Consider the following 27,504-nt stretch of genomic DNA (forward strand, 5'->3'; position numbering starts at 1 on the left):
CCAGTTCATTGATAGAGTCCTGCTGGGCCATGACCCTGGGTCAAGTACTTGTATTCTCTAGCCATATTTACTTGGTTTATAAATTGAGGGTAATAAACCTTATATGAGCACCTCTTATGAGAATATTATATGAAAGTGCTTTGAAAACTCTTAAACAAATGTAGATATATTTTTAATTGACTGTTGTAGAATTTAAAAGACAGTTAAATCCTTTTTCTTGTTAGTGCTGGACTGGCATAGGACTAGCCCCTTTCATGCGTCATATGTGTGATCATGGGCTTCATATCCATGGGTACCTTACTGAGACCTGTCTTGCTCAGTAGTAATTGGTTGAATTGCATACTGCTTAAATGAGAAAAATTCAGTGTCATACCATCATTGAATTCTCTATTGCCTTCATCTTTTTTGTTTATTTGTTTTATTCTGTTCTTCACTTAGGATTCCCGAATGAGCCTGCTTCCATCGTTGCCCTCAGCACCATTAAGGAATGGCTGGCCAAGAATCATCACGAGGTAGGAGGTACAACATAATTAGAAAACATTGAAAATGGTATAATTTGATCCTCAATCTCAAAAAAGCAGAAAAATTTATTCCATAAATATCAAGTAGACCTAGTCATTGAGCCAAAGCTAGCTGACCATGCTTTGTTGAGGTTACATAGGTGATTGAATATTTTCCAGTAATTAATTGAATGAAGGGATTATGCTGATTGTTTTTGGTGGTGAATATATACAAATTGATCAGACTCATTTGGTCATGATCTCATTTTTACATCTTTAGATAGTATGGGTTTTGTGTGTAAAAGAGAGAACAGGATGGATTGTCCTGTGCTATTTTCCCTAAGGAGTTAAGCTATCTTTGTTGACAGGGATTCCTGGTGTATGGTAATTTTTTGGTATCTTGAGGTCCCTTTATTTATAATTAATCATTCCCCTAAAGTAACTTCTGAGTGTGAAATTGGAGTACACATGGATAATTGATAGCTAAATCCTCATGATTAGGATTTTTTATGAAACTGCTTCTCTTGGACTATTCATCATGCATCTTATTCTGCTTATTTAATAAAATCTTTAGGATATGTTTAGTGATGAACAGGAGAACTACTCAACAAAGTAACACAATAAGTAGAGATACTGTGGAGGCTTAGATTTCAAAATTTTGGCAATTAACATATTGTAACAGTAAATAGGTTTCATATAATACACAACTTTGTGTGTTTTTATTCTGATTTTTTTTTTCAGATATTCATGCGAGTGCTATAAAGAATTTTGTTCCATTTATATAGACCATGAATTTAGCTTTCTTCTTGGGTAGGACATGGATTATTTGGAAATGTTTGAGTATGGAGACAGACTGTGGGCCTTTGCTAATAATATGGGAGATAGCTTCTTGGTGCCTTTGTGAATTTAAAAAAAAATAGCAGTGTAATTTTCTGTTAATTGCTGTAATTTCAACATTTTTTAAATAGATTCAGAAATTGTTACTCTCCAGGAGGAGTAAAGACCACATGGCCAAACATATCCATTTTGGTGCTTGTTATTTCCTTTCCTCTTACTCTGAAAGGCATACATACATATAACAGATTTGATATAGAGGATGGCTGTAATAACCTCAAAGAAGAATTTTTTAAAAAAATACCAAAAATAACCAGTTTACAAAACATTTCTTTGACATGTATTATTTTCACAACAATCTCATGAAACATCTGGCATAGGATTCTCATCTAGAATCAAAAGGTTAAATGACATACTCAGGGTTTCAGACTCACAAAGCCAAGAGTCTGACTTTGCCCTCCTTACTCCAACAGCCATTCTTCCTTGGAGGGATCCTGAGGCCAGGGAGAGAAGTTCAGTCCCTTTGAAAGTGGTATTTTTAATATATCTCTTGGTTACGGTAAAAGCTCCTCACCTGGACCATCTGCTTAGCAAAAGTGTAGAATGTTTCATGAATAGATTGAGCTAGTGTATTGGTGCAAATCCATATTTCCAGTAAAATAGTGATCCAAGGATATTCCCTACTGATGAAAATTCACATGTGTCATGGTGGCATGTGAGAGAAGTATGTATACTCACACAAAAGTCATCAAGGAGATGATTATGAAGAGGAAACTTGGTCATTTTTATAGTTCATTGAAAAATCCTACTGATGGGTTTTCTCTGTTAAACTATGCAGGTTATTTTTCATGGAAATGTGTTAGTGTTTCCCACTTAAATGGTCTGTGCCCTGACAAACCTTGTTAGCTTCCTCTGTCTTTGAGACTGTTCTTTTGCTTTCAGATCTTTTTCTTGCACATTTCTTGGGTCTGTTGTATAGAAATTTAAGTAGTTTAGATTAAGGAACACAGCTCAGTTATCGCCACTGTGACGTTGAACATATAATGTGAGAATTCTCTTTTAAAAGGCCTCTTTTTCAGGGTGCCTGGGTGGCTCAGTCGGTTAAGCGGCCGACTTCGGCTCAGGTCATGATCTCACGGTCCGTGAGTTCGAGCCCCGCATCAGGCTCTGTGCTGACAGCTCAGAGCCTGGAGCCTGTTTCAGATTCTGTGTCTCCTTCTCTCTGACCCTCCCCCATTCATGCTCTGTCTCAAAAATAAATAAATGTTAAAAAGAATTTAAATAAATAAATAAAAGGCTTCTTTTTCCAATATGCATTAGCTAATGTAAGCATGTTAATTTGAACAAGTCAGATTTTACTTAGTAAATGAATTGTAAGTAGTAGGAGATAGATAAAAGCTATACAAAGTTTTTTTTATAGCAGTATTTTGATTTATTTTTTGCTCTGTCAAAAAACAAGCAGGTTAAGGACTTAAGAAGGAATATTATTGGGGCTCGTGGGTGGCTCAGTCAGTTAAGCGGCCCGCTTCGGCTCGGGTCATGATCTCGCGGTCCGTGAGTTCGAGCCCTGCGTCGGGCTCTGTGCTGACTGCTCAGAGCCTGGAGCCTGTTTCAGATTCTGTGTCTCCCTCTTTTTTTGACCCTCCCCTGTTCATGCTCTCTCTCTGTCTCAAAAATAAATAAACGTTAAAAAAAATTAAAAAAAAGAAAGAATATTACTTTTCTGTCAGTTGTCTTTTCATTGCAGTATTGTTTTAACATCCTGATTGTTTAAGGTATTTATTCATTAATTCACTCATTTGACAAATAACCACCAAGATTTTTCTAGATGTGAGGGACAGAACGCTATAAAGCAAAATCATCCTTTTATGGTATACATAGTCTAGGAAAGAGAAACTTCAAAAAATAAAGGAACAAGACAGTTCAAAGAGTACTCTATAAAGTAAAACAGGGTAATGAGAGAGTGAGTTATAGGAGGATGTGGTTTTAGATAATTTACAGAGGACTCTGAGGACATAATCTTGGAACAAAGATTTGTATGATGGAAAGGAGAAACCCAAGCCACAGAGAGATCTTGAGGTAAAACATTCCACATAGAAGTAACAGCAAGAGAGCAACCCTGGTGGGAAAATGAATTTACTGTTTGCAACTAATAGTAAGAGACAATAGAGACAATGCTGTTGGATCAAAGAGATTAAAAAAAAGTGGCAGAAAACAAATTTGGACAAGTAGGTAGGAGTCAGATCATAGAGTGCTATGGTTTATGGAGAAACTTGGATTTTTATTCTAAGTCTAATGGGAAGTTGTTGAGGGTTTGGGACAGGGAGTGGCATGATGAGATTCACCTTTAAAATGACAAAAGGCTGGCTGCTGCCAGAAAGGACTTGAGAGACGATGTCAGAATAGAAAAGGGAAGACTGATGAAGAGGATACTGCAGTAAATCCAGGCAAGAAATGAGGATTCTTTGAAATATAGCGATGGCAGAAAAGGAGGTAACAGCATCAGGTTTGGAATATGTTTTGACGATAGAGCTAGCAGGACTTGGGGATTGTCTTAAGATAGGATAGCTCCTGCTGCAGTTACAAACAACCTCCAAATCTTAGTGCCATAAAACAGCAAAGGTTTATTTTTGTTCATGCTATTTGTATGTCTTGAGTCAGCAGAGGGCTCTCGCTTAGTCAAGAACCCAGGCTGACAGACACTCTACAATGTGAAATATCATCTATCACATAACAGGAAAAGATAGACAATCAAGTAATAGCTCTTAAATGCTTCTGCAAAGGAACGATGCATATAACTTTTTCTCACATTTCACTGTCCAAAACAAGGCACCCAGGGGACAAGGAAATGAAGTCCTCTCAAATATTCAGAAGAGAGGCAACCGGATATCAATGAACAGTAGTAGTGTCTATCATAGCAGTAAATCATGTGTGGTATATGAGGAAAATGGAAGAGTCAAAAATAGCATCTAGGCTTTTGACCTAAGCCCCTGGTAAATTTTGGTACATTTACTAAGAAACTTGGTAGGGGAGCATGCTGATATAAAAAACATAAAGGAAACAATGATGTTGCAGACAGTTAAGTTTGAGGTGATTTGAGTTACAGAATGAAGATTTCAAATAGAAAGGTGGTTACTTGAGCCTGAAGCTCAGGAAAGAAGTCAGACAGAAAGGCAAGGTAAAAGTGATCAGATTATCATAATTTTAACTTGGGTTTTGGTCTTAGTTTGAGATTAGCTACAAGAAGTAGAAAAACATTCAAGTTATATTATGTAAAGGAATATATATTATATAAATGAATGATAGAAAAAAAAGTCTTGAAATTCAAGGGCTAGAACTATAGCAGGGTCTCATGAGTAACCAGAACTACAGACTATAAATCCAACAAGAAGCAAGGGAGTTCATTTACATACTCTCTCAATCGCTCTCATGTCTATGTTTCATTGATTTTTTTTTTGTCCATTATCTTCATTACCCATTCACCAGCTTAATATGCCCCATTACGACTGGGTCCCTCCTTGGGGCAAAGCTAGGGTTGAGGTCTGGGGGTAAAGTTGCAACTTCTGGACCTTTCATCTGGTTATGTCCCTTAAAATTTTCCTTTAAAAAAGTTGGGAATCCGTGTAAATGTGACTTCTATCAGTGGCCATACTTCTCTCAGTCAGATAAGTATATGATTCAATGGTGCATATCTTCATGATTTTTGATCATTGATAATTGATGTTGTCATGTAATTAGTGAGCCTTTGCATTTGCCATTTACTTACCCTCTGTTTCTAAACCATTAGGAAAGGATACTTCTTTTTTTTTTTTTTTTCAACAACAGTTGATTTGATTCCTTTCATTACACAAATCATGCCCAGCTTGTATGACTGGACATTTCCACATCCAGAGAGGCTTTTCTGGAGCACTTGGCCCCAGTAGACAAGACTGGGGAAAACATGTTCTGTCACCCACCATTGACTTGTTTCATTTGCCCAAAGGTTGAACTGCGAGGATGCTATTGTCACCACATGTTTAGGGGGACTCAGGGACATGAGGAAGCCCAGCTGAACAAATAGCACAATTGACTCTAGAGGAAGAGATAGAGCAGTGCTTTAATGAAAAAAGGAAGGAAAATCCTCCAGAGGAGGTAACTGGAGCACAAAAATGATTTACCAGAACTGAAAAATATAATGAATTCTTATTGAAAAATTGTAAAACAAAAAAGAATATTCACTGCTAAGCCTTGAATTCTTGTTCTCAGAAAACCAGAGTTTAATTATCTTACAAAACAGAAATACAAAGAAATGGAAATCATGACTGAAGAGAGATAAGGCATGTGGCAGAGAAATCCAGGAATCAAGTGGGAGGTGGGCAAGGAATGAAGATTACTCACTGGCATTTTTTGGCAAAATTAAGAATTAAGAACTCCTGGTTCAGAAAATCAAAAGAAAAGAGTATCAGAGTTCACTATAAAACAAATGACAGCATGTGGCATGATAACCTTTCCATAAGTACCCATTTTTCTCAAGTAGAAACTTTATTGCAGAGACAAGCGAGCAAAATAAGGGGCCATTAGGGAAATGAGCAGTGGAAATGTGGCCCACACTCTCAACTTGGGGTGCCTGCTCCACGTTATCATCTGCAGTTTCATGCATTCCTCATTTTTTATGCAGTCTAAAAATATCATATTCCTTGTGAAATAGGAATTTTCCCACTCCACAGCTCTGAGGTACCCCTTTTATATCTGGAAGTTAGCCTAAGAAATGTTTTTTACAGTGCCTATTCTATTGTTCCACCCCAGGGACTCATATGGCATCTGACTATTGGTCTCTGGGGCAATGCACATATTTGTAATATTTTCCATAGAAAGCAGAAGAAGAATAGGATGTCTTTCCCCCTCTAAAAGCTACAAATGCCCTGATATTGTATGAGCTATTTCTCCATTATGGAGGTCACGTTCAGTGATTTCAAATGTCCCAAAGGAGCAGACATCCCGTAACACAGATCACCTGTGTTAAGTCTTCCAGGAAGTCATCTTAGGGGCTGAGGCATCTAAGATGAAGATTCTAACATGCAAGATGAATGAGTTTCCTGGTTACTTTCAAATGTGGATACACTAAAGTACTAATCAGGCCTCGGTTGTAGCATGACACAAACCTGAACACCTCCTACCCCCAACAATGATAAAGCAGGAGTGATGGGGAGAAGCATAGCATTCTGGGAGGCTCTAATTAAAACTATGGTAGCTATAGACATACAGAGGGGAGGCTGTGGTTCACCTGAGACGGGGCCCCAGCTGCATCTCTGCAGATCTTTGAAGATGGCATTTCCCAGAAGTCTTTCCCATTCAGCCACTCCATGGGAAGTTCCTAATCTCCCTCCTCATCCTGACAGTACAGCCCCCTCCTCCACAAACAGACCCTTTTGTTCTAAGGTGAGAACAATTCAATGGAGGAGTCTTGGCTTCATCTTGCAAGGCCCTCAGTGGGCTACTGGTATGACTTAGATACCTTGGCAGGGAAGAACCCTAGCTCTGCATCTTTAAAACCAAAATCAGTTTTCTTCTCTTCAGGAGGAAGGTAGAAATTTTCTGTCATTGCATGCAGAGTTTGGGCCTTTGACTAACATAATATTTTTAACTGTGCTTTTAGCACAAACAGATTGTTGTACAAAATGTTAAATATCATCTACTTGTCATGTAAATTTTTAATGCTGTGCCTTCTGAGGGAAACTTGACACCTGTGCTATTGCTGTTTGTCATCTTAAGTGTTGTGCCTACAGATGTGGCAGGGCATCATGAGATGTTGTGTGTATGTGGCAGTGCTGCATTGACACAGATGACCTACTCTGCAACTTGTCGCTATGGTCCCAGACTTTATCCAGTGAGCTCTGGATCTTAAGGTCAACTGATAGTAGTAGCCAGAGAACAAAACTTCTTGTGCTAAGCGGTTTGAGAAAGAAAAACAAAGCTGGAGGTATCACAATTGCAGATTTCAAGATGTACTACAAAGCTGTTGTAATCAAAATAGTATGGTACAGGCATAAAAATAGACACATAGATCGGTGGAACAGAATAGAAAGCCCAGAAATAAACCCACACTTACATGGTCAATTAATCCATGACAAAGGAGGAAAGGCTGTACAATGGGGAAAAGACAGTCTTTTAAGCAAATGGTGCTGGGAAAACTGGACAGCTACATGTAAAAGAATGAAAATGGAACACCAGACCAAAAAAATAAAATAAAATAAACCCAAAATGGAGTAAAGATTTAAAGTAAGACCTGAAACCATATAAATCCTAGAAGAGAACATACGCAGTAATTTTTTTGGTGTTGGCTATAGCAACATTTTTCTAAATATGTCTCATAAGGCAAAGGAATCAAAAGCAAAAATAAACTGAGACTACATCAAAATAAAAAGTTTTTTTGCAAAGTGAAGGAAACAATCAACAAAACAAAAAGGCAGTATACTGAATGGGAGAAGATATTTGCAAATCATATATCTGATAAGGGATTAATAGCCAAAATATTTAAAGAACTTCTATGACTCAACACCATCACCCCCACCAAATAATCTGATTAAAAATGAGCAGAGGACCTGACTAGACATTTTTCCAAAGAAGACATACAAATGACCAAAAGACACATGAAAAGATGGTCAACATCACTCATCAACAAGGAAATACAAATCAAAACCACAATGAGGTACCACCTCACAGCTGTCAGAATGGCTAAAATCAAAAACACAGAAAAAAACTGTTGGTGAGGATGTGGGGAAGAAAAGGAACCCTCATGCCCTGTTGGTGGGAGTGTAAATTGGTGCAGCCACTGTGGAAAAGCATATGGAGATTCCTAAAAAAAATTGAAAATACAAATACTATATGATCTAATAATTCCACTACTGGGTATTTACCCAAAGAAAACAAAAACACTAATTTGAAAAGATATATGTACCCTTATGTTTATTGTAGAAATATTTACAATATATTATAAAATTATTTACAATAGCCAAGATATGGAAGAAACCCACATGTCCATCAATAGATAAGTGGATAAAGAAGATTTTAGTTATTATATACATATATATCATTATGTATTTATATATATTTATATTTATATAATTTATAAATTTATATTTATACATTTATAATTTATATTTATGTTATATGTTTATATATTATATATTTATATATATTTTATAATATACATATATTTTATTATTTTATATATATATAATATAATATGGAATATTACACAACCATAAAAAGGATGAGCTCTTGCCATTTGTGACAGCATGGTGGACCTAGATAGTATTATCCTAAGTGAATTAAGTCAGACTGAGAAAGGAAAATACCACATGATTTCACTCATAAGTGGAATCTAAAAAACAAAATAAATGAATAAAGAAACAAAAGGCAGAATCAGACCGATAAGTACATAGAACAAACTAATGGTTGCTAAAGGGGATGGGGGAAGGGGATGGGCAAAATGGATGACGGAGAATGGGAGAGACAGGCTTCCAGTTATGAAATGAATAAGTCACAAGAATAAAAGTCACAACATAGGAAATACAGTCAATGATATTTTAATAGCATTTTATGGTGGCAGATGGTAGCCACACTTGTGCTGAGTACAGCATAACATAAAGAGAACTTGAATCACTATACTGTACACCTGAAACTAACATAACATTGTATGTCAAGTATACTCAAATAAAACAATTTTTAAAATAAATAAGCAAACGCTTTGTCATAAAAAGCAAAAAAAAAAAAAAAATAGTTTCCAGCTCATACTTGGTGCCTTTTGAGGTAATGATATTGGTTCCTACTGAGTAGAAGCAGTTACACTGTCAGCCTCCCCGGCCTCCCAACAATCAGACACACAGCCACAAAGTAATGAAAAGGTAAACATATTTGTCTACTCCAGAAAACAGAATTGGGAATCCATTGAAGAAATGTATGTTCAGCCTCTTGAAAGGTTCATATGCTATCCTTGTGGTAATTTGACAAGATCAGGGACATGGCCCCTTGTTTCCTCATTATGGATCACAAGGAACCGTCGTCACACTTTAGCTTCTGGTGCCAAGGCTATTTTTTCCCCTTCTTGGCAGAGGTCTTTGAACATATGCAGTGTTAAAAATTGTCACTTTTATTTCAGAATCACATTATGGACCACCAAAAAAAAAAAAAAAAAAAAACCACCCAGTGTGGGGCCTGCCTTATGTCACTGACATGGAACACCTTAGGATCTTTCTTAAAAGGGAGATTTAAATAAAACATGAAATGATGCTTACATTTCTAATGAGAAAATTACATCCTTCACACCAAGTTTCAATTTCTGTGGTCGATTATTCCCAGAAATGCAAAGAATATAGTGCACCACATCGTTCAGTTCTATGTGACACGGGGGTGTGGTTAACATCCAGAGATCTGAAAGCAGTAAATGAAGCGTTCAATGTTTTCCCTGAGGAATGTCTTTTTATGTCTATAAAACATCATTTAAGTATCTATGCTGGGCTTAGTTTGGGTATCATATAAGGTTAAAATGTGTGTGTTTGGAAAAATAATCCATCTTAAAATATTCAGGTTCTATGGAAGAATGTGGCTATGGCAATAATAATCATCATCCTAATCTGCAGCTATAAAAATGTATCCTTTGACTAGCCTGAGCATGATCTTCAGGTGGAAACCATGATGCTCATTGGCTGTGACATAACTGAAGAAAATTATTCCCAGACTTTGTACATACGGCACGTTCCTTTTGCTCTTCAAGAACCCTGATGACGCAGTTTGTTTTCTCTCTCCTTCCCATCTATTTATACTCCTGCCTTCCTCCCTACCTTCGTTTCCTCCTTTTTTCTTCTCTACTCCTTTCCCCTCTCTCTTTCATACACACAAACACACACACACACACACACACACACACACACATACACGCATGCACACACACTACTTTCCTTCCCATTCTGAGATTGCCTGTGTTAAGATTTGTGCCAAGCAGTTACATCAGTGATCAGAAATTTTATCTCCTTATGTTATGAATCTAAATTCCCATTGTTGGAATGAAAGTTATGCCCCAAGGAGACTTCTGCCTCGCTTGTTGTCAATAGATCACCCCACATTAGAGCTTTCCAGGTGAGCAAATCCACTTATCTCTCCACCCCTACACTGCTCTAGCACCTATCCACAGCAGGCCTGCTCAGGTTCTTGCAGCCAGAAACTAAAGACCCTTGCTATTGCCTTCATAACCCCATTTTTTATCAATAAGCAAAATATATGGGACAATATAAATTTTGATGTTTTAGTGATCCCACTTCCAGTTAGCGAGTGTACCTAGGGTACAGAAGGCTTTCATCAAACACTTTTAGGCACTGAGGTAATGTTGGCCAAGTACCCTTTTCCCTGGTCTTACTTTGTGTAGAGAGCTCTGTAAGTCTAATGATTTTTTTTTCCCAGCAGAGGATGTCTGCATATTCAAGGTCTCAGGGTGCCCTAGTGATACCAACCTACAGTCCCATATAGTTCAGGGTGGCTTGTCTACTTCTGTAGTGACATACAACCAACATATGTCTCGAGGTGCCTGGGTGGCTCACTCAGGTTAGCATCCGACTCTTGGTTTTGGCTCAGGTCATGATCTAAAGGTTTGTGGGTTTGGGCTCCACACTGGCCTCTGTGCTGATAGCAGAGAGCCTGCTTGGGAGTCTCTCTCTCTCTCTCTCTCTCTCTCTGCCCCTTCCCTGTTCATTCTCACACTCAAAATAAATAAATAAACTTAAACAAAAATTTAAAAACCCATGTATGTCTCCTCTGCCAGCCATCCTTAACCCAGCACAGTGTCTACTATATGTTTAAATAGATGTGGGAAATATATATGTGTATATATATATATATATATATATATATACATATATATTTCCACTAGGTCTGGGAACTCTAGAAAGAATTCTAGAGGATGTAGAGTAAGTAAATACCTAAAGAGAGAAGAAAAAGCAATTTTTCTGGCTCCTGATGTGTCCCATGGTCTGTGTTTGTGGACGCATACTGTTACATGTTTCTGTGACACATATGATTATATAGTCACAAAACTTTCTTCAAGATAGGTATTTTGATCTTTAATTATACATATGTGGTGTTAAAGTTCAAGGAAAAGGAAATTCCTAAGGTCAACGAACTGGGCACTTTCATGTTCTTATAACTTCTTTCTGTGGTCAGCAGTGATTAGCTCTAAATTGGACATCTTACCCAAACTTGCCACTCAAAGTATGTATGTGGGCATGGAACCTAAAGTAGGCTGATTAAAGTCTTTCCCTTGAACATTTTTGTCAAACTGGAGTTGGGAAAGGAAAACTAGGGCCACTTTGACAGTGATGTTGAGATCTTTGGGGCACAGGAGCCACCAGTGGCCATGTTCCCTGCTCCCTTGTGGGAAGGTGTGTTCTGCTCTAGGAGGATATTTTGCTGAAGGTGTCACTGACTCTTGGCCAGTTGGCAGAGTCATAAAGCCTGTTCTGCTGGCTGGAGTGAGGAAAGAAACCTAAGGCAAAATATAGTACATTTTAGCAAAACAGAATGACCTCCCATTTTTAGTTTTAACAGTTCAAGCTAATAATTCTTAACTAGAGAAAAGAAAGTTGAGAATCATTTGAAGGGTGTTTCCCTGCCAAAACTACATGTTTTAAGCCATTCTATTTCAGAGAACCCTGCTGTGTTGAGTCCCTGCTTTTGATGAGAGTATTTGAGGTCCTTCAAATATATTTGGTTGGAAAAAATAATATAGAGTCACTGTTCTCAGTAGTAAAATGAATAATAGCTCTTTTAAAAATCCCATCATTCAATACATATTTTCATGCAGGGTCAAATCAAAATTGTATTTATTTATTTATTTACTAACTAATGGCTGCGTCTTCCTATTTCTTCAGTCTGACCTGGAGGTAAGAAACATGTAAGTTTTAATGGAAGATAGTACTGAGTAGAAGCCAGGAATAAGTAGTACGAGGCAGTTGTTTAAAAGAGAATGGACCCCTTTGCAAACTGTGGCTTAGAAGTCTGTGAGACTATGGGACAGCTTCCAAGCCTACAGGATTATATCAGCAAGGCCACAATGTAACAGTAGCTCAGATCCTCTCCATGCATCCAAAATGGGAATTATGTCACCTGGAAGCTGGGTGGGAAGAGGCAGGATATAGTTCATCACTGGCTATTATTGTCCCACAGAAGAAGCTTAGTGTGAAGATGAGAACATTCGGTTAAAAGTCAGAAAATTTTGACTGTAATCAGCTCCTTCCACTCTCATTTATAACCTTGGACAATTGACTCTTTAGGCCATGGCTCTTTCAGCTCTAGAATTCACCATAATTGGTACTATCTTCTGGAACAACCCCACTGAGGCAGCCACTTATGCCTTTGCCCAGGTCATCATAGCACAGACCAATAGAAAGCTTTGTTTCAGCCCCCTCAAATGACATACCAGAGATCAAGCAGCACTTGCATATGCTGCCTTGATGTCTTTAAGATGGTCCCCAACTTCCATATGGGTTTCTCCTTAGAGTAAATATTAACAACCTTGACCCATTTCATGTAGGAGAGGCCCCCATGTTGCTTTTCTATAAATGATCTGGATTATATGGTGGTTTCAAAATAGCCAACCTTTAAAACTTCTTATGAAATTAAATCTGCTGATTATCCAAATGATGTGACATTTTTATAAATAGAAAATAAACCTCTGAGCATGTGACAGGATCCACATCTGACACAGAGAAAAAATGACACTGAGGGGCCTACTGAAGGATGTTCTACAGCTGAAAGCATGTGCCTTCATTCTTCCCAGGTAGGGAGGAAAAAAATAGCCTTTTTCTTCCCCTCCATTTCAATTGAGTAGGACTCAAGTGCTGCTGTGATTGAATGGAAAAGCAGTATCCTTTCATTATCATCTAGCTCAACTCAGGGAAGAACAAAAAAGGGCACTTTCTCATTCTAGTGGAATTAAATGATTCGCCTATAAGTGGCAATATTCTCAACCACGTCTCTGATTTCGATGGAAGCTACGGTCAGAGCTTCAGTGGCCTTTTCATGATCTCTCCTAATGCATTTGGGCATAGTGGTGACCTTTATGAAAAACAGACCTCCTTTGATAATGACCCTCCTACCACTATGGTAAGAAACATAAGTAGGTTTGACAAAGCCATCATTTATCCAATCTCTTGGCTCTTCAACAGAAAACAAACTAGAAAAACCTCATAAGAGTATGTACATATAGCATCAGCTTATTTATGGTAAAAGCTGAGTTGGAGGAGCCAGAGTGTGAGCCCAGTAACAGAAGGACTTGTAACATGCCCCTCTTAATCAGATGGCATTCTCTTCATTTCTATTCATGAACTCCTTCAAAGTCTCATCAAAAGGAACTTGACAAGAAGTTGAGAGAAATAAGCTTTAGTGTCTTCATACCTTGCCAGGAAGCCTCAACAATTAGTGAAGAGACTGTTCCTTTATATGAAGCAGCAATAGAAAGATTTAAAGGATTTACCGTTCCCTGAACCTGTGATGAATCCCAAGTCACTAAAACCTGGTTGGAATGAAGTGCTCACACCTGTTATCCCAAATCTGAAGGCCTCAGGCAAGGAAGTGAGAGCCCCAGGTGAATCCTGAACTACTGACCTTTGACTTGGTTGTGCAACAAGGGTACGACTACCTGGCATGCGGCCTGATGGGCACCAGGGCAAGTGATGTTCAGTGGTGGGGAGGTGCTGCCTATACACGGGGGTTCTATTATGTGCCCTCTTTGAAAAGACACAGATAAGGAGAGAGACTTGAAATGATGCAATTTATTTTCAGTTTCACAATAAACCTTGGTGTGAAAGAAGACATATGAGTACTTTTTTCCCCATTTTGTCTAAACTGTCATGTCTCATAGTTTCTTTCTGCATTGGGGTGATTCTGGTGCATAGAGCTTTTTGTCCTAGTTGCTTCTCTGACAGGGCTCCTAAATATTAGTTCAACACTTCATCTTTTGCTTAGAGGTGACAAAAAACAAAAACAAAAAACAAAACAAAACAAAATAAAAAAAACCCTCCAGCAATCTTTCCTAAATCTGGAGGAAAAAATGGACTTTGTTGGAACTTGAGAGACACCTCAGTTTTCAACATAAGGCCTTTTTAAAAGAAGTTTAAAGAATAGTTTTGCCCATGTAAAGTTTTCATCCTATGAGCTGACTTTAGAGGCATAAGAATAACTCAACTTCATTTATTTTGCAACATAAACAGTGGCTGTTATAACCAGCAGATCTTCCTTTAGTCTGGGCTGTTTCCTTGCCCTGCTATAGACTAGAGAGTGCCCCTAATAATAACCCAGGTATTGCTGAGCTTGTGGGTGAGACTTTGACCTGGGAATTAAGGGGATTGTAGGAGATGTTACAACCATTCTGGAACTGTTCTTCATCTGTAAAATAAGGAGAAAAATCACCTGGGAAATTACTGAGTCAGACAACAGAGTCATAACTTGAATTTACTGCTTTGAAATATCAGAGAAGGCAGCAGCCTATATTTTTACAATTTCTCCAGCAAGTGGTTGAGGATGATTAGATCAGTTACCCTCAAGGATTTTTTCCAGCTAGATCATACTAAGGTTCAAATTATATTTATTCTTTTCAATGTGAGAAAGACCTAGCAAGTGAGAACTCTAAGAATCCCTTTTTCTTTCTCTAAGAATAAATCCCTTTCTCAACCAGTGTATAACCATCCTTCCAACAAAGGCTTAGAGGGCTGTCCTTGTCTAGAAGGTACCAGAGTGGACACCAAAGCCTTCCTACTGATGAGTATTTGTTTCTTTACCTCCATAATCCCTTTTAACATGGGTTTGTAAATATTTTGATGATGTCTACATATAATCTATAACCTCAACTCACATTAAATATTTATGGGTGTTTTATTCAGTCTTCTGTGGTACCTTGCACATAGTGGGGCCTTTTGCTCTCTTTTAGAAAGCATTTAATATATTTCCAATGTCCTGTTTGTAGTAATCATTGTCTAGATATGTACTCAGATGGATCCATGTATGAAATGTATTTAATAAATTAGTAAAAATCATCAGCATATACAACTGAATCATTATTTGAGTAATTATTGTAGTCAGATTGTAAAAGAAAGCCAACAGGTTTATCTTTTGGCTGTAGTTTAATTATACTGGTTCCTGAAAAACCTTTTAAGAATAAAATATACAGTTACATGAAGCAAATTAGTTCTCCCTGGGCATAAGGGCACCATTTAGCCTGGCTGCAGGAGATGATCTTCTGATTATCTGTTTTCCTTTATGAGACCCTGTTTATACCACCCGCTTGTGGATTGGCTCCTGGATATGCAGGTATGTGTCACCCACAAAGATAAGTTTTTTTAAGGAATTAGTACCACTATGCTAAAATGTATTGCTGGAAATACTTACCACCTTAATATCTTCTGCTGTCCAGAATTTTACTCTGAAAACAATTAGAGCATGATGGGCTGTGTGTTTGACAGTCCAAATTGAGCTACAAATGACCTGAGTGTGCTTGAGCTAAGCATAGGGCAACTTAGGAATATATTAAGTTGAGTAATCATCTCATATGTTTTTCCCTGGGTTCAGTGACATCTAGAAAGTTCATTTTTTAAAGAAGTTTTTCTCTTTACAAATTTAAACTCAAGGGAAATAGGATCCATATGTTCCTGATTCATTTGCACTAACTCATCAAAACGTTTTTTCCTTTATAAGTTATTGGATGTCTACGGAGGATTTTGACTGCTTTTTTTATAAGTTCTTTTAAGTCTTTCTGTCTAGAGGCAGGAAATGGCCATTTGCCAGCAGTGAGTGAACCCCACAAATAGTCACGTTCCATTGAGAGGCAAAGGAAAAAGAAAATTCATATTCCCCATTTTCTAAGTACAGTCGGCAAATGCTTTTCCTTAGAGGGTGGGGATAAATGTATACTCTGGAATGCATTAGATTTATTAAAGGTGTAATTAAAGAGATTCCTTGTGGTGGTTGCAGCAGGAGTGGGACTTAAGTTGCCCCCTTCACCAATACTTTACCTGTGAAACTCTTTAAAGCAATCTGTTTACCCAGCAGTGTAGAGCCTTGAACTAAAGGAAACATAAGATATTGACAATGTGCATAGCAGAGGATGTGGGGTGTGTGTGTGTGTGTGTGTGTGTGTGTGTAACAGACAGAGAGATTGATGTATACAAATTCTGTTCTACTATATATTGAATTCAACAGGTCTACTTTTGATCATCAAAAATATTGTGGCATACTGCTCAATGACAAATAAAAAGCAAACTTCTCTGTGGCCTATACTATAGGCCATGTGTGGAGATATTGAGCGCTTCCTTTGCATCAGCACCTCACTTAGATGATCTCATTTAATTAATATGATAATCCTATGTGGTAGTCATTGTAATCATTCCCATTTTATGAATGAGGAAAGTGAGACTTAAAGATATTAAGTAAGTAAAGTTTTAAAGACCACACAACAAATAAATGGAAGAGTTAGAATTTTACCTCAGGATTCCCAAGTTCGTAACCATGATCTTCAAAAGAATCATGTATTTCTCCCTTGGTAATGAAAGTAGACTACTATATCAACAATCTCTTTTCAATGCTTACAATTCACTCTAAAGCCTAGTTTGGATTTCTTCTTCCCTGATCCCATAGCGTCTTCCATGTTGTTGTTCACATGACTTATGTAGAGTTGTTATTTTTTTTTCTTTGAAACCAAGATATCTTATGAATCTAAGAGTCTGTGGTTTGGTCAACTTTTGTTTTATTGCCCTCAGAACAGTGTCAGGCCCAAACTCATTACAAGCTAGATGAGAGAGTTAACAAATGGGACTTTTATTACCTGATCTGCATGTCTTATAGTCTCCTAAGACTTTATGTAATTACATTTCGAGATGAACAGCCTGTTGGTTCAGAACAACCACTTCTAAACCATGGATGTTGCCATAGATTAATTAGCTAAATCTTATCAAATAATAAACAAGTTCAGGAACATTTGAAATCTCCCTGAGAGTAGGTGGGCCCTGATATGGATCCAATTTCTCATTGATCAGCCCTGTCTTTGTTTATACCACATGCTTCTTGAGATGACAGATTCCTTTACTTACTTCTGTCATGTCTGCTCAAATATTATATCCTCGATGAATTTTTTCCTCACTCTTCCACGTAGACACATAAGCATCACTGTTTTCTCTGTGGTTGTGGATTTACCTGTTAGCTTTATCACTGATTCAAGGACAGGGAATGTGTACTTTCACCCAGAAGGTTTTGTGTTTTGTGTGTGTTGTGTGTATATGTATTTGTGTATGTATTATGTATGTGTGTGTGCACATGCGTGTGTGTGTGTTTGTGTGTGTGTGTGTGTGTGTGTGTTTAATTCATGGGTCCAGGCAAAGAGAAAGCCTTAATAAAAACAGCATTGACTGAATTAATGTTTTACATTGTTTCTTATAATGACGCAGCTGAGCATGTATGAAGCCAGTAAATCTCTCTCATATAAACCTTTCTGGTGTCAAACTTTGAACATGCTAAATAGGTTTTTATCTGAATTTCAGTAGATTCCAAATTAAGATTTAAGCTTTGACCTCCATCACCAATCCCAAATAAACACAGGGGCTAGAAACTAGCCCTAGTGTGCAGAGCTACAACCAGGTCCTAGATGTGACCCAGATTGGGGAAAATTCTACCATACCCCTTCCTTTATCTATGGATGGATGGCAGTGTGTCAGGGTTAGGCAGCTTTCAGCTGTTGTCTACAATGGGAAGCTTATTTTGGGGACAAAGTAGAAACAATGAATATTCTTAGAAGTTCATCCCTTTGCCTGAGTTTTAACCTGTTGATCTATAATTGGTCAGCACAATGCTGAACTTTTGCCTACCTGGCCTTCTCTTTCCTTGCAGAGGCTCCTGTAATTTTAAACATAAGGGAGGGGTGCCTGGGTGGCTCAGTCCCACTCTTGGTCTAAGTGTCCCACTCTTGGTTTTGGCTCAGGTCAATAGTCTCACAGTTGTGGTATGGAGCCTAGCCTTCATTGGCTTAGCACAGAGCCTGCTTCAGATTCTCTCTTTCCCTCTATGTCTATCCTTCATGTTCTCTCTCTCAATATAAATAAATAAACATTTAAACATAAGGGAGACATGGTATCTTTTTTTTAATCAACCTAGTTTTAAATTATTTCTTTTAATTTCTCTGATGGCATCAACAATTCCATTTCCATTCCTAAAATCTGATTATAACATTTTTAAATGTGCATTTTCACATATAATCCCTTTCAGAAAGGAAAATATGGTCTTCAGAAAAATTTGATCGTGGGATTCATGTGTAATTCTTTCAAGAGCATCACAGTCTTGATTAACTTATTTAACAAATCCTCAAGATCTGGTATGTCTCAGGTCTTATGCACTGTTTATACAAAGATGGTTGATGTATAGTTCTTGTCCTTGCAATCTGTCGGAGGAAACAATACACACAGTGATTACATGACAAAGTAGTGAACACCAGGACAAATGGTGCCCAGAACACTGTGGATGCTGGGTGAAGGAAATAGGGAAGACTTAAGGTGCTTCCTAATTTAAATTGATAAGTATGCTGCATCCTGTAAGCGCCTCTCAGAGCTTCCATTCCCCTGGGAATAGAATCCAAATGCCTCCCCAGAAGTTGGGCCCTTGATCGGTGGTCACAGATTCTTAAGAGGTCCCAAGGAGTTTGTGAATTTGGGGAAGAAAACAAAATTATTTTCATGAACCTTGTCTGCACTTTAGCATTCCCTTCCATCATATCTGTAGCCATAAACCACAGTGGTATCAGTAGTTCCTGTGACTTTGCCATCAGTAGAAATCAGATACTTCCTATCACATTACAGTTGTAGAGATTGCTCGTTGTAACTTCAAATCATCACCAGATCTTTTTTTAATGTGTCAGTAAAGAAGTACACATATTACCATAGCACACACTGATTCCAATAAAACTGGAATCTCAATAAAATCATTTCCTTTAGGGACACCTGTTGGCTCAGGCAGCTGAATGTCCCACTTTTGGGCTGAGGTCATAATCCCAGAGTTGTTAGGATTGAGCCCATGTCAGGCCCTACACTGAACATAGAGCCTGCTTAGGATTCTATCTCTCTTTCCCTCTGCCCTTCTCCCCTGCTCACACTCTCTCTCTCCCTCTAAAATAAAAAAAAAAAAGTTTCCTTTGTAATCTTTTGTATTTTTATTTATTTAAAATCCTGATATATATTCTGAGAAAGATCTATAGGCCCCACTCAACTGCTAAATGGGTCCGTGACACCAAAGAGAGGTCTCTCTAGTTACACCCATACTATTTCTCCCTAGCTGGCTACCCTCCAGTCTTACTGACTTTCCCTTTGAACCCACCCAGCATACTCATGCTTCAGGCCACCACCGCACAGGTGCAAAGATGACAAACTGCCTGGATGGATGAGTGTTTATAGTAAACAACCTGACAGCGACGTAGGCGGTATCCATTGGCCTTCCTGCTCTCCTGTGACTCATTAGCAGGGATAAAGCAAGCTCAGTGTGACTATTTTTAAAGACTAGAAAATACAATTTGAAGAATTCACTGATCCTAACAGCTACACCTGAAAAATTCTAATGGAGCAGGTTTGCTTAGTTATAACTTCTTGCCTGATCCCGTTGCCTATTTCACCAAGTAAAGATGGGCAGACATTATTTGCATAATGTGCCTGTACAAACTATCAAAAGTCTGGACATTAATATAGCTGGTGACAGACCTTCTTTTCAGAGACACCCATGATAAAATGAGACCCTCAAGAGAACTTGTATCACACAATTTCAGGCTCCCAAAGAGCAAGCTTTATGAGGGGGAAAAAGGTAATGGGTTCATTGCCACCAGAACGCAATGTCTTGACACACAGTTTGAGATATCTGAATCTGACATTTAATAGCTGAGATGATAGTGGCCAAATACTTCTTGAGGTCAAATTCATGCAGAGTTCCTGAAAAGGTGAGAAATCGCTGAGATCTGTAATGACAAAGCCGATGAGAAGATTGATGAGATGGTGGTGGCAAAGGAAGAGCCTCCAAAATAGCTTGCAAATGATTTACCCCTGTGACAGCACAGCTGCCTGACAATAACGGAGCACTAATTAAATACCAACCTCTGGGAAAATACCGTAAATTTCTCTTGGCCCTGTGTTGGCAATTTCCTACATGTAAGCAGAGGCCAAGATATTTCCCAATAATTATTCTTTTTACACCTAAATGTTATGCGCTCCCATTCCTTTTCTCCTTTTTCTCAATCTCTAGCAAATTTGATTTGGAAAAAAAAAGGAGGTGAGGGAAGAGGAAAACAGAGAAGGGATTGCAAGCAAGAGAAAGAGAGTTGGCAGAAGGAAAGAAGCTTCCATGTACTCTAATAACACTGTATGAGAAATATTTCCATTCCTTTCCAGTTTGTGGCTAATTAGGGTAATATAATAGCTAATATTTATTAAGTACCTATCACAAGCTTGGCATTTAAGGGCTTTACATAGAATAAGTTAGTATTTACTATTTACTATGTGCCAGATTTTATGCTAAGTGTGAATTCTCACCACTACCCACTACCCTGTCAGGGTGTGGGGACTATTTCCCCGTGTTTTTTTTTTTTTTAATAAACAAGGAAACTGAAGAAGATGGAAAGTTAAAGTCTCATCTGAAATATGCTGTCTCATTTTAACAAGTATGAGATTTTCCATGAAACAATTTTTTAAAGGTCTTTCATGGGGAAGCAGTTTATACGAATTATAGTTTGCTAAGAAATGCAGTGAAAACAATTTAAGGAAAACCCTTAAGTACATAAGCATTGAATTAAAATGAATTCTTAGCTCTAGTTAGGAAAGAGAAAGAAATGGAGGCATACCCCTAAAATCAGTGAAGTGCCAAGTGACCTTGGTTTGGAAAGCAATTAAAATGGCCTGGAAGAAATAAGCATTCTGTACTTAGAGAAGCTTGATCTCCTTTTGTCTTCTTTCTGGTTTGCACTAGGTTGGACAGGGACATTCTTAGAGGCAGGGATTAAAGGCTGGGGATGCAGAGTAAAAATGAGGTCAGTACTCACAATAGTTCCATTATCTGAACCACCTCTACCTGATTGCCCAGGGCTAACCTGCAAAGACTTTTGAGGCAAGGTTGAGGAGAAGCCTGGAATTGTTCACAATGCAGAGCAGGCTATTGTATTGGGAGTTAGGGTAAGTGATGAGTCAGAAAGAAGCATTCAAATCCATTTTATCAAATGAAATGAGGCCTGAAGAAAGCTGACAGTAGTAGAATGGTTAGTGACATGATAGGTGAATCCTTCTTTAAATTGCTTATTGGATAGGAATGCCCTATTTTGTCAGTTAACATATATTACATTTGGTGGTATAAAGAAGTTTTATGGGTAAAACACAAATTGAGTACAGAGTAAATCAAGTCCCATATGAATCTCTGGAGAAGAACCTATCTTGTAATTTTGTGAAGTGTTTAGGTTGGGGAAAATATCCATGGGAAGTAGGCATGGCATGGAGATCTTTTCCAACATGTTGGAATGATACTTTCTGGAGTGTGTCAGAGTGATAAAGATCCAGAGTTAATATAACAATAGCTTCATGAGCAGAGTATCCATCCCCTTTTGTCTTTTCTTTCATACCCAGGCTGATAACAGTAACAATGTCTATCGTCATACTTCATGCCAAGGCAAATTAACCCAAGTGTCTTCCCTATTCTTAAGAATTAAGGGCGGGGGTGGGGGTGGGGAGCCTTGGTGGCTCAGTTGGTTACGCATCCAACTTCAGCTGAGGTCATGATCTCATGGTTCTTAGAATCGAGCCCCCTGTCAGGCTCTGTGCTGACAGCTCAGAGCCTGGAGCCTGCTTCAGATTCTGTATCTCCCTCTTTCTCTGCCATTACCCCACTCATGCTCTGTCTCTGTCTCTCAAAAATAAACATTAAAAAATTTTTTTTTCAAATAGAATTAAGGTAACCCTGGAGCTTCAAGATTTCCCTCTAATAAGAAAGACCCACAGCTTCCATGACATTTGAAACTGTGCATAGATGAGAACAGATTCAACAGAGGAACTGAAAGGTCTCATTGGGCCCCAGGCATTCTAAGTCTCTCTATGGTACTTTGGGAAATTAGGTGGTCACCTCCTACACTCTACCCAAAAAGAAAAATGCTAAAAAAAAAAAAAAATAAGTCAAGACTTAGATAATCTCTGATAGAGTTCCTTCTTTTTAGTTTCTTGAATTGATTACCTTGGTCTGGGTCTTAACAGCATCCACATTCCCATTTTCTGCTAGTTCTTGATGACAGGATTGGAAGATTTGCCATGGGCCAAACATAGAACTCACTAGACTTCATCGCACTGGAGCCACAGCCCCCAACTTCAGACAGACTTTCATTTTGTTCCCCATCAGTTACATTTAATGGGAAGTGGGTGTTTAAACCACAGGGAAGGGACAGTAAGAACAAATATATAATTAGACATGTTTCCCAGCCATGTACTTTGTAGATAGGCCTGTTGATTTTCTCTTGGGTGACTTGCCCGAATTGCATCAGCAGATTCCCCCAGCAGAGAACAGGGCTGAATTTGATCCAAAACACTGAAGTTTGAGGCGAGGAATTGTGCATCTACAAGAACAGTGATAACTATAATCAAGAGAGGGTTGTTTTCTTTCTTTATTTTTCTTTATTTTTGTTTTTCAGTTTGCCTTCTTGTTTCCCAGTGAGCATGGCAGGGATTTCCATTAATAATAAAGACATTCTGGAGATGTAGAATTAGGAACTGGTTGACTGTAGTTAATTGGCATATTATTGTATTCCCATAAATTCTGTCTGGGACTGCTGTGAGTAGATTTAAAGCTGCTAGGAAGAAATAAAATACACAGCCCATTACAATGAAGTTGCTTTAAGCTTGGAGCTTTTTATTTTAGTGACTTTGGAGCTGGGTAAGTATTAACTTGAGGATTTTATTTTGGAGAATGCTAAAGTAATGGGCCCAAGAGTTTCTCGTGAATTTCTATAAACTGCCATTGGAACTAAGGACACAAATTGGACCATAGGACACAAATTCATTTTCTGCCACTTCTTGGGTAGTCCATCCATTACATCCTCCAAACAAACCAAAATTATTGATGAAACAAACAAACAAAAAAAACCAGTATACATAATTAGGATATGCTAATCACAGACTTTTAAAGAAACTAACAAAGCTCAAAATAAACAGCATTCTCATTTTACAAACAGTGATAACAATGATTATATGGAGATTTTCTCTGGAGTGCTATCTACACTGAATTTTAAGTGAAGGTAGAAGAAGCCAAGTAATTTTCTATGCAGTTCATAAGTGTGGTTTTATTTGGCAATGGCTTTGGGCCATGGGCCCTTTAGTATAAAAAAATGACACCAGAATGGGGTCAGAAGGTTTACTAACTGGAGGTCTTTGGCAAGTTGCTAAAGATTTCTGAGTACTAGTCTGTCCATCTTTAAATTTTTTTAATGTTTATTTATTTCTGAAACAGAGAGAGACAGAGCATGAGTGGGGGAGGGGCAGAGAGAGAGGGAGACACAGAATCAGAAGCAGGCTCCAGGCTCTGAGCTGTCAGCACAGAGCCCGACTCGGGGCTTGAACTCACAAACCATGAGATCATGACCTGAGCGGAAGTCGGTCGCTCAACCGACTGAGCCACCCAGGTGCCCCTAGTCTTTCCATCTTTGAAGGGAGAAAGATTATGTGCAACTGACAAGGAGTTGCCAGGACTTGGGTGAGGCAAACATGGTATCTAAGATGTACCATTTGGCACTGTCAGGTGCCAAGTCTGTGACTGTATGGCTCTGAGGGTGAACACCACCTTAAATTCTACACCTTGGGTGCCTCCCTTGCCTCATTCTAGTCCTGGCGTTCTTAAAGACATACTACACAGAAAACCCTATCACAATGCATGGGTCATACTGAGACTCAAAAAATGTTTTCCCCTGTTGATCCTGTCTGCCTCATAGGTATCTTTTGAGAAATACATAAGAGAAAGTATGTGAATGTGCTTGTGATGTGCTATGCAAATGTTAGCTGTGCTAAGTCACTATTGTGGTTATGAGTTGTGTTGCTATTATCATTAGCAAAGATGTGTATGCAGATATGTATATATGTATATATATGATAAATATTATAGTTCCTGAAAGAGCTTAAATGAGATGATGTATATTAATTAACATGTTGAAGATAACTCTTTAAGGTAGGATTGAAATTATGTTAGAATACAAACTAAGGATGAACTCAGGAGGGGTGGTATTTTTTTGCCATGTTTAATTTGTCTACAAGCCTAGCACCATGAGCACATAATCACTTTGCACCAGGAAATACATGTGGTTGGGAAATAACATCAGGACTGAATGTAATTCTCAACTCAAAGAGTGTAGTCTGCCTGCTGGTGACTGGTATTAGCTGCCTGCTGGATGGTGGGGAAAAATTTGGACGGTTACAGTTGAACCTGGGGAAGGTGGGTGAGCAGTTGATTGACAGGACTGCATTCTTACCACCCAGACATGGATACATCTAAGTGAGAGTCGTAATAAGAATCAACCAGCTATGGTGATCTCTGGGTTGGCCTTAAGCATCCTTTGAAGGATTATTAAAGAACTTTCTAGCTTCTTATGAATTAAAAGCTAAATTTATTCAGAACAAAGAAAGATTTTTGCTGAAGGAAGGACATTGCCTAGTATTTCTTCACATGAGTGGTGGCAGATAATTCGGGTCAGGTTCAAACACAATGTAGTTTTCAAAAGTAAATGTGCCCAAAAATGCATTTTTAGAGCCATCTTAGTTTTAGCCATTTTATGTTTTATTCTGAACTTGGCAGTCAAGTTCAGTGGCTCAAAGATGCTGTTGGAAGAGATGTGTCTGAGTCAGGCAAAGGGTGGATTTGGGGTGCATTTGGCTGTTGTCTTCCTTTGTGCAGGCAGAGTTGTTTTCTCACTGTGTTTCTGTGCACCAGCAGGAGAGCAGGCTGTGCACACATTTGTGTCTGTGTTACTCAGAATGCATCCCAGGCTGTGCTACAGTCATTAGCACACTGGAAAAGCAGGGAGTTTTGGATGAGTCACTAATAGCTGGTTTCTTAGAACTGCTTACTTAACATGTATAAGCAAACTGAGATTTCTGCTGTGGTTTAGAATTCATTGGAGACTGAAAACCTACCCATGTCTCTGTGTGGTACTGTGGATAAGCCTTATCTTCATTCTTTCTCCATAGAGAAGTGTTTTCCATACTGGGTGGATAGATAGATAGATAGATAGATAGATACCATCTATAGCCTGAGCATTTGCAGCATACTGAGACCTATTCTAGGCTCTTTATCCCAATATTTTACAGATCTAGAAACTGAGGCACAGCTAAGTAACATGCTCAAGCTAGTAAATATCACTTCTGTATGCTTTGAAACCAGCAGCTTTGGCCTAGGCTCACATTCCTCTTGATATAATACCTTTGAAATCCTAGGCATGTGTGCACATACATATTTGCTTTTGAAGAACAATGAAGAGATTCTACCTTGAATAGAAGGTATTTGTATTGAGGCCATTCCTTTCTTTGTTGAGTATTAAAGGTGAGAGCAATGGAGATAAAATTGCCAGGTTTGCCAGACTCTCAGATTTGATGCTTCTGCCTGGGGAAGATTTGTAGACCAGGTCTCTCAAATCTAGCCTTTCCGGAAGCCAAGGCGGGCCAAGTGTGTGAGTGAAATAGAGTGCGGTGTCTCCACTGAACTTCAAGAGTCCCTTTGATTTGGTTTCAGATACTCACTGCTATGAAGGATTAGCCAACGTGACCTCATTGTCTAATTTTTCTGAAGAAGACAGATATTGAGATTTTTAAAAAATCAAGTTTACAAATATTGAAAACTAATTCAAAAACTTAAAAAAACACACACAAACCAACCCAAATATATCTATGAGCCAGATATGTCATTTTGAGATAACTCTGTTCTGGGTGAATAATGGGTCACTTAAAACAGATTTTTGTTTCTTGTTCTTCACCTAAGGAGGAAGAGGAATTATCACCTATGGGAAACCCCAGGACAGGAGATTGTCTAATAGAATGATATGTTTATTGTCTAGTCCTCAGTTATAGCTTTGCACACTTTCTACTCAAGGCAGGTTATCTCTTTTCACAGTACAATATAGTAGGCACTAGCTACAAATGACTACTTAAGTTAAAATTAATTAAATAAAATTAAAAGTTCAATTACTCATTTTTAGCAACCATATTTCAAGCACTCAATAACTTCATTCAGCTAATGCCTACCATATTGGACAGAGCAGAATAAGGATATTTCCGTCATTGCAGAAAGCTGGCTCTAGATTGTTAGACTGGCAGCTTAGGCTGTGTTATGATTAAGTGATCTAAGAGGATACTCACTTGAGAAAAGTTATGTAAAAGTGAATAGTCTGCTCTCTCAGAAAGTTATTTCCTGGCTTATTTGCTTGGAAATTTGGAAATTTGCTTGCTTATTTGTGATTGGAATTCTCACCATAAGAATACTGGCTTGAATGGTGATTCAATATTTTTTTCCTGGGATGCAGTCCTAGTCAGTACCATCAAGACATTGCAGTTATCCTTACATTAAATTCACCTGAGGATATTTTTAAAAATTTAAGTATTTGGGTTCTGCTTCTTACCTACTTTACTAGTCCTTCCAGAGAGTTGGGCTAAACCATGTTTGGTCTTCAATGTCCCTCAGTGATCCTGGTGGAGTCCTCTGGTTAAGCATTACTCCATTAGTGCAAACCCAGTTTTCCAGTCTGTTCCAGCCTTGGGAATATAAAATACCCCCCCCCCTTATCCACAGGGAATATGTTCCAAGACCCCAGTGGATGCTTAGAACTGTGGATATTGCCAAACCCTATATACACTATATTTTTTCCTATACATGCATACATACCTGTGATAAATTTTAATTTATAAATTAGGCACAGTAAGAGATTAACAACTATAATAATAAAACAATTATAATAAAAATTTTATGAATGTGGTCTTTCTTTCTTTATGGATTTATTGTCCTATACTTACCCTTCTTCTTGTGATGATAAAATGCCTATGTGATGAGGTAAAGTGAGGTGAATGACATAGGCATTGTGATATAGTGTTATAGGCTGCTATTGACCTCTGCT

General features: G+C 38.2%; 1 protein-coding gene across 1 annotated transcript in view; it reads left to right on the forward strand.

The window, feature by feature from the left end:
- Positions 1-27,504, forward strand: part of MACROD2 (mono-ADP ribosylhydrolase 2) — a 2,047,020-nt gene that overhangs the window by 1,550,892 nt on the left and 468,624 nt on the right. Inside the window, 1 exon segment of the mRNA XM_043602917.1 lies at positions 439-512. Within this exon segment, the coding sequence (XP_043458852.1) occupies positions 439-512 (74 nt within the window).

This window comes from Prionailurus bengalensis, chromosome A3 (genome assembly GCF_016509475.1).
Source record: "Prionailurus bengalensis isolate Pbe53 chromosome A3, Fcat_Pben_1.1_paternal_pri, whole genome shotgun sequence".
Taxonomy (NCBI): domain Eukaryota; kingdom Metazoa; phylum Chordata; class Mammalia; order Carnivora; family Felidae; genus Prionailurus; species Prionailurus bengalensis.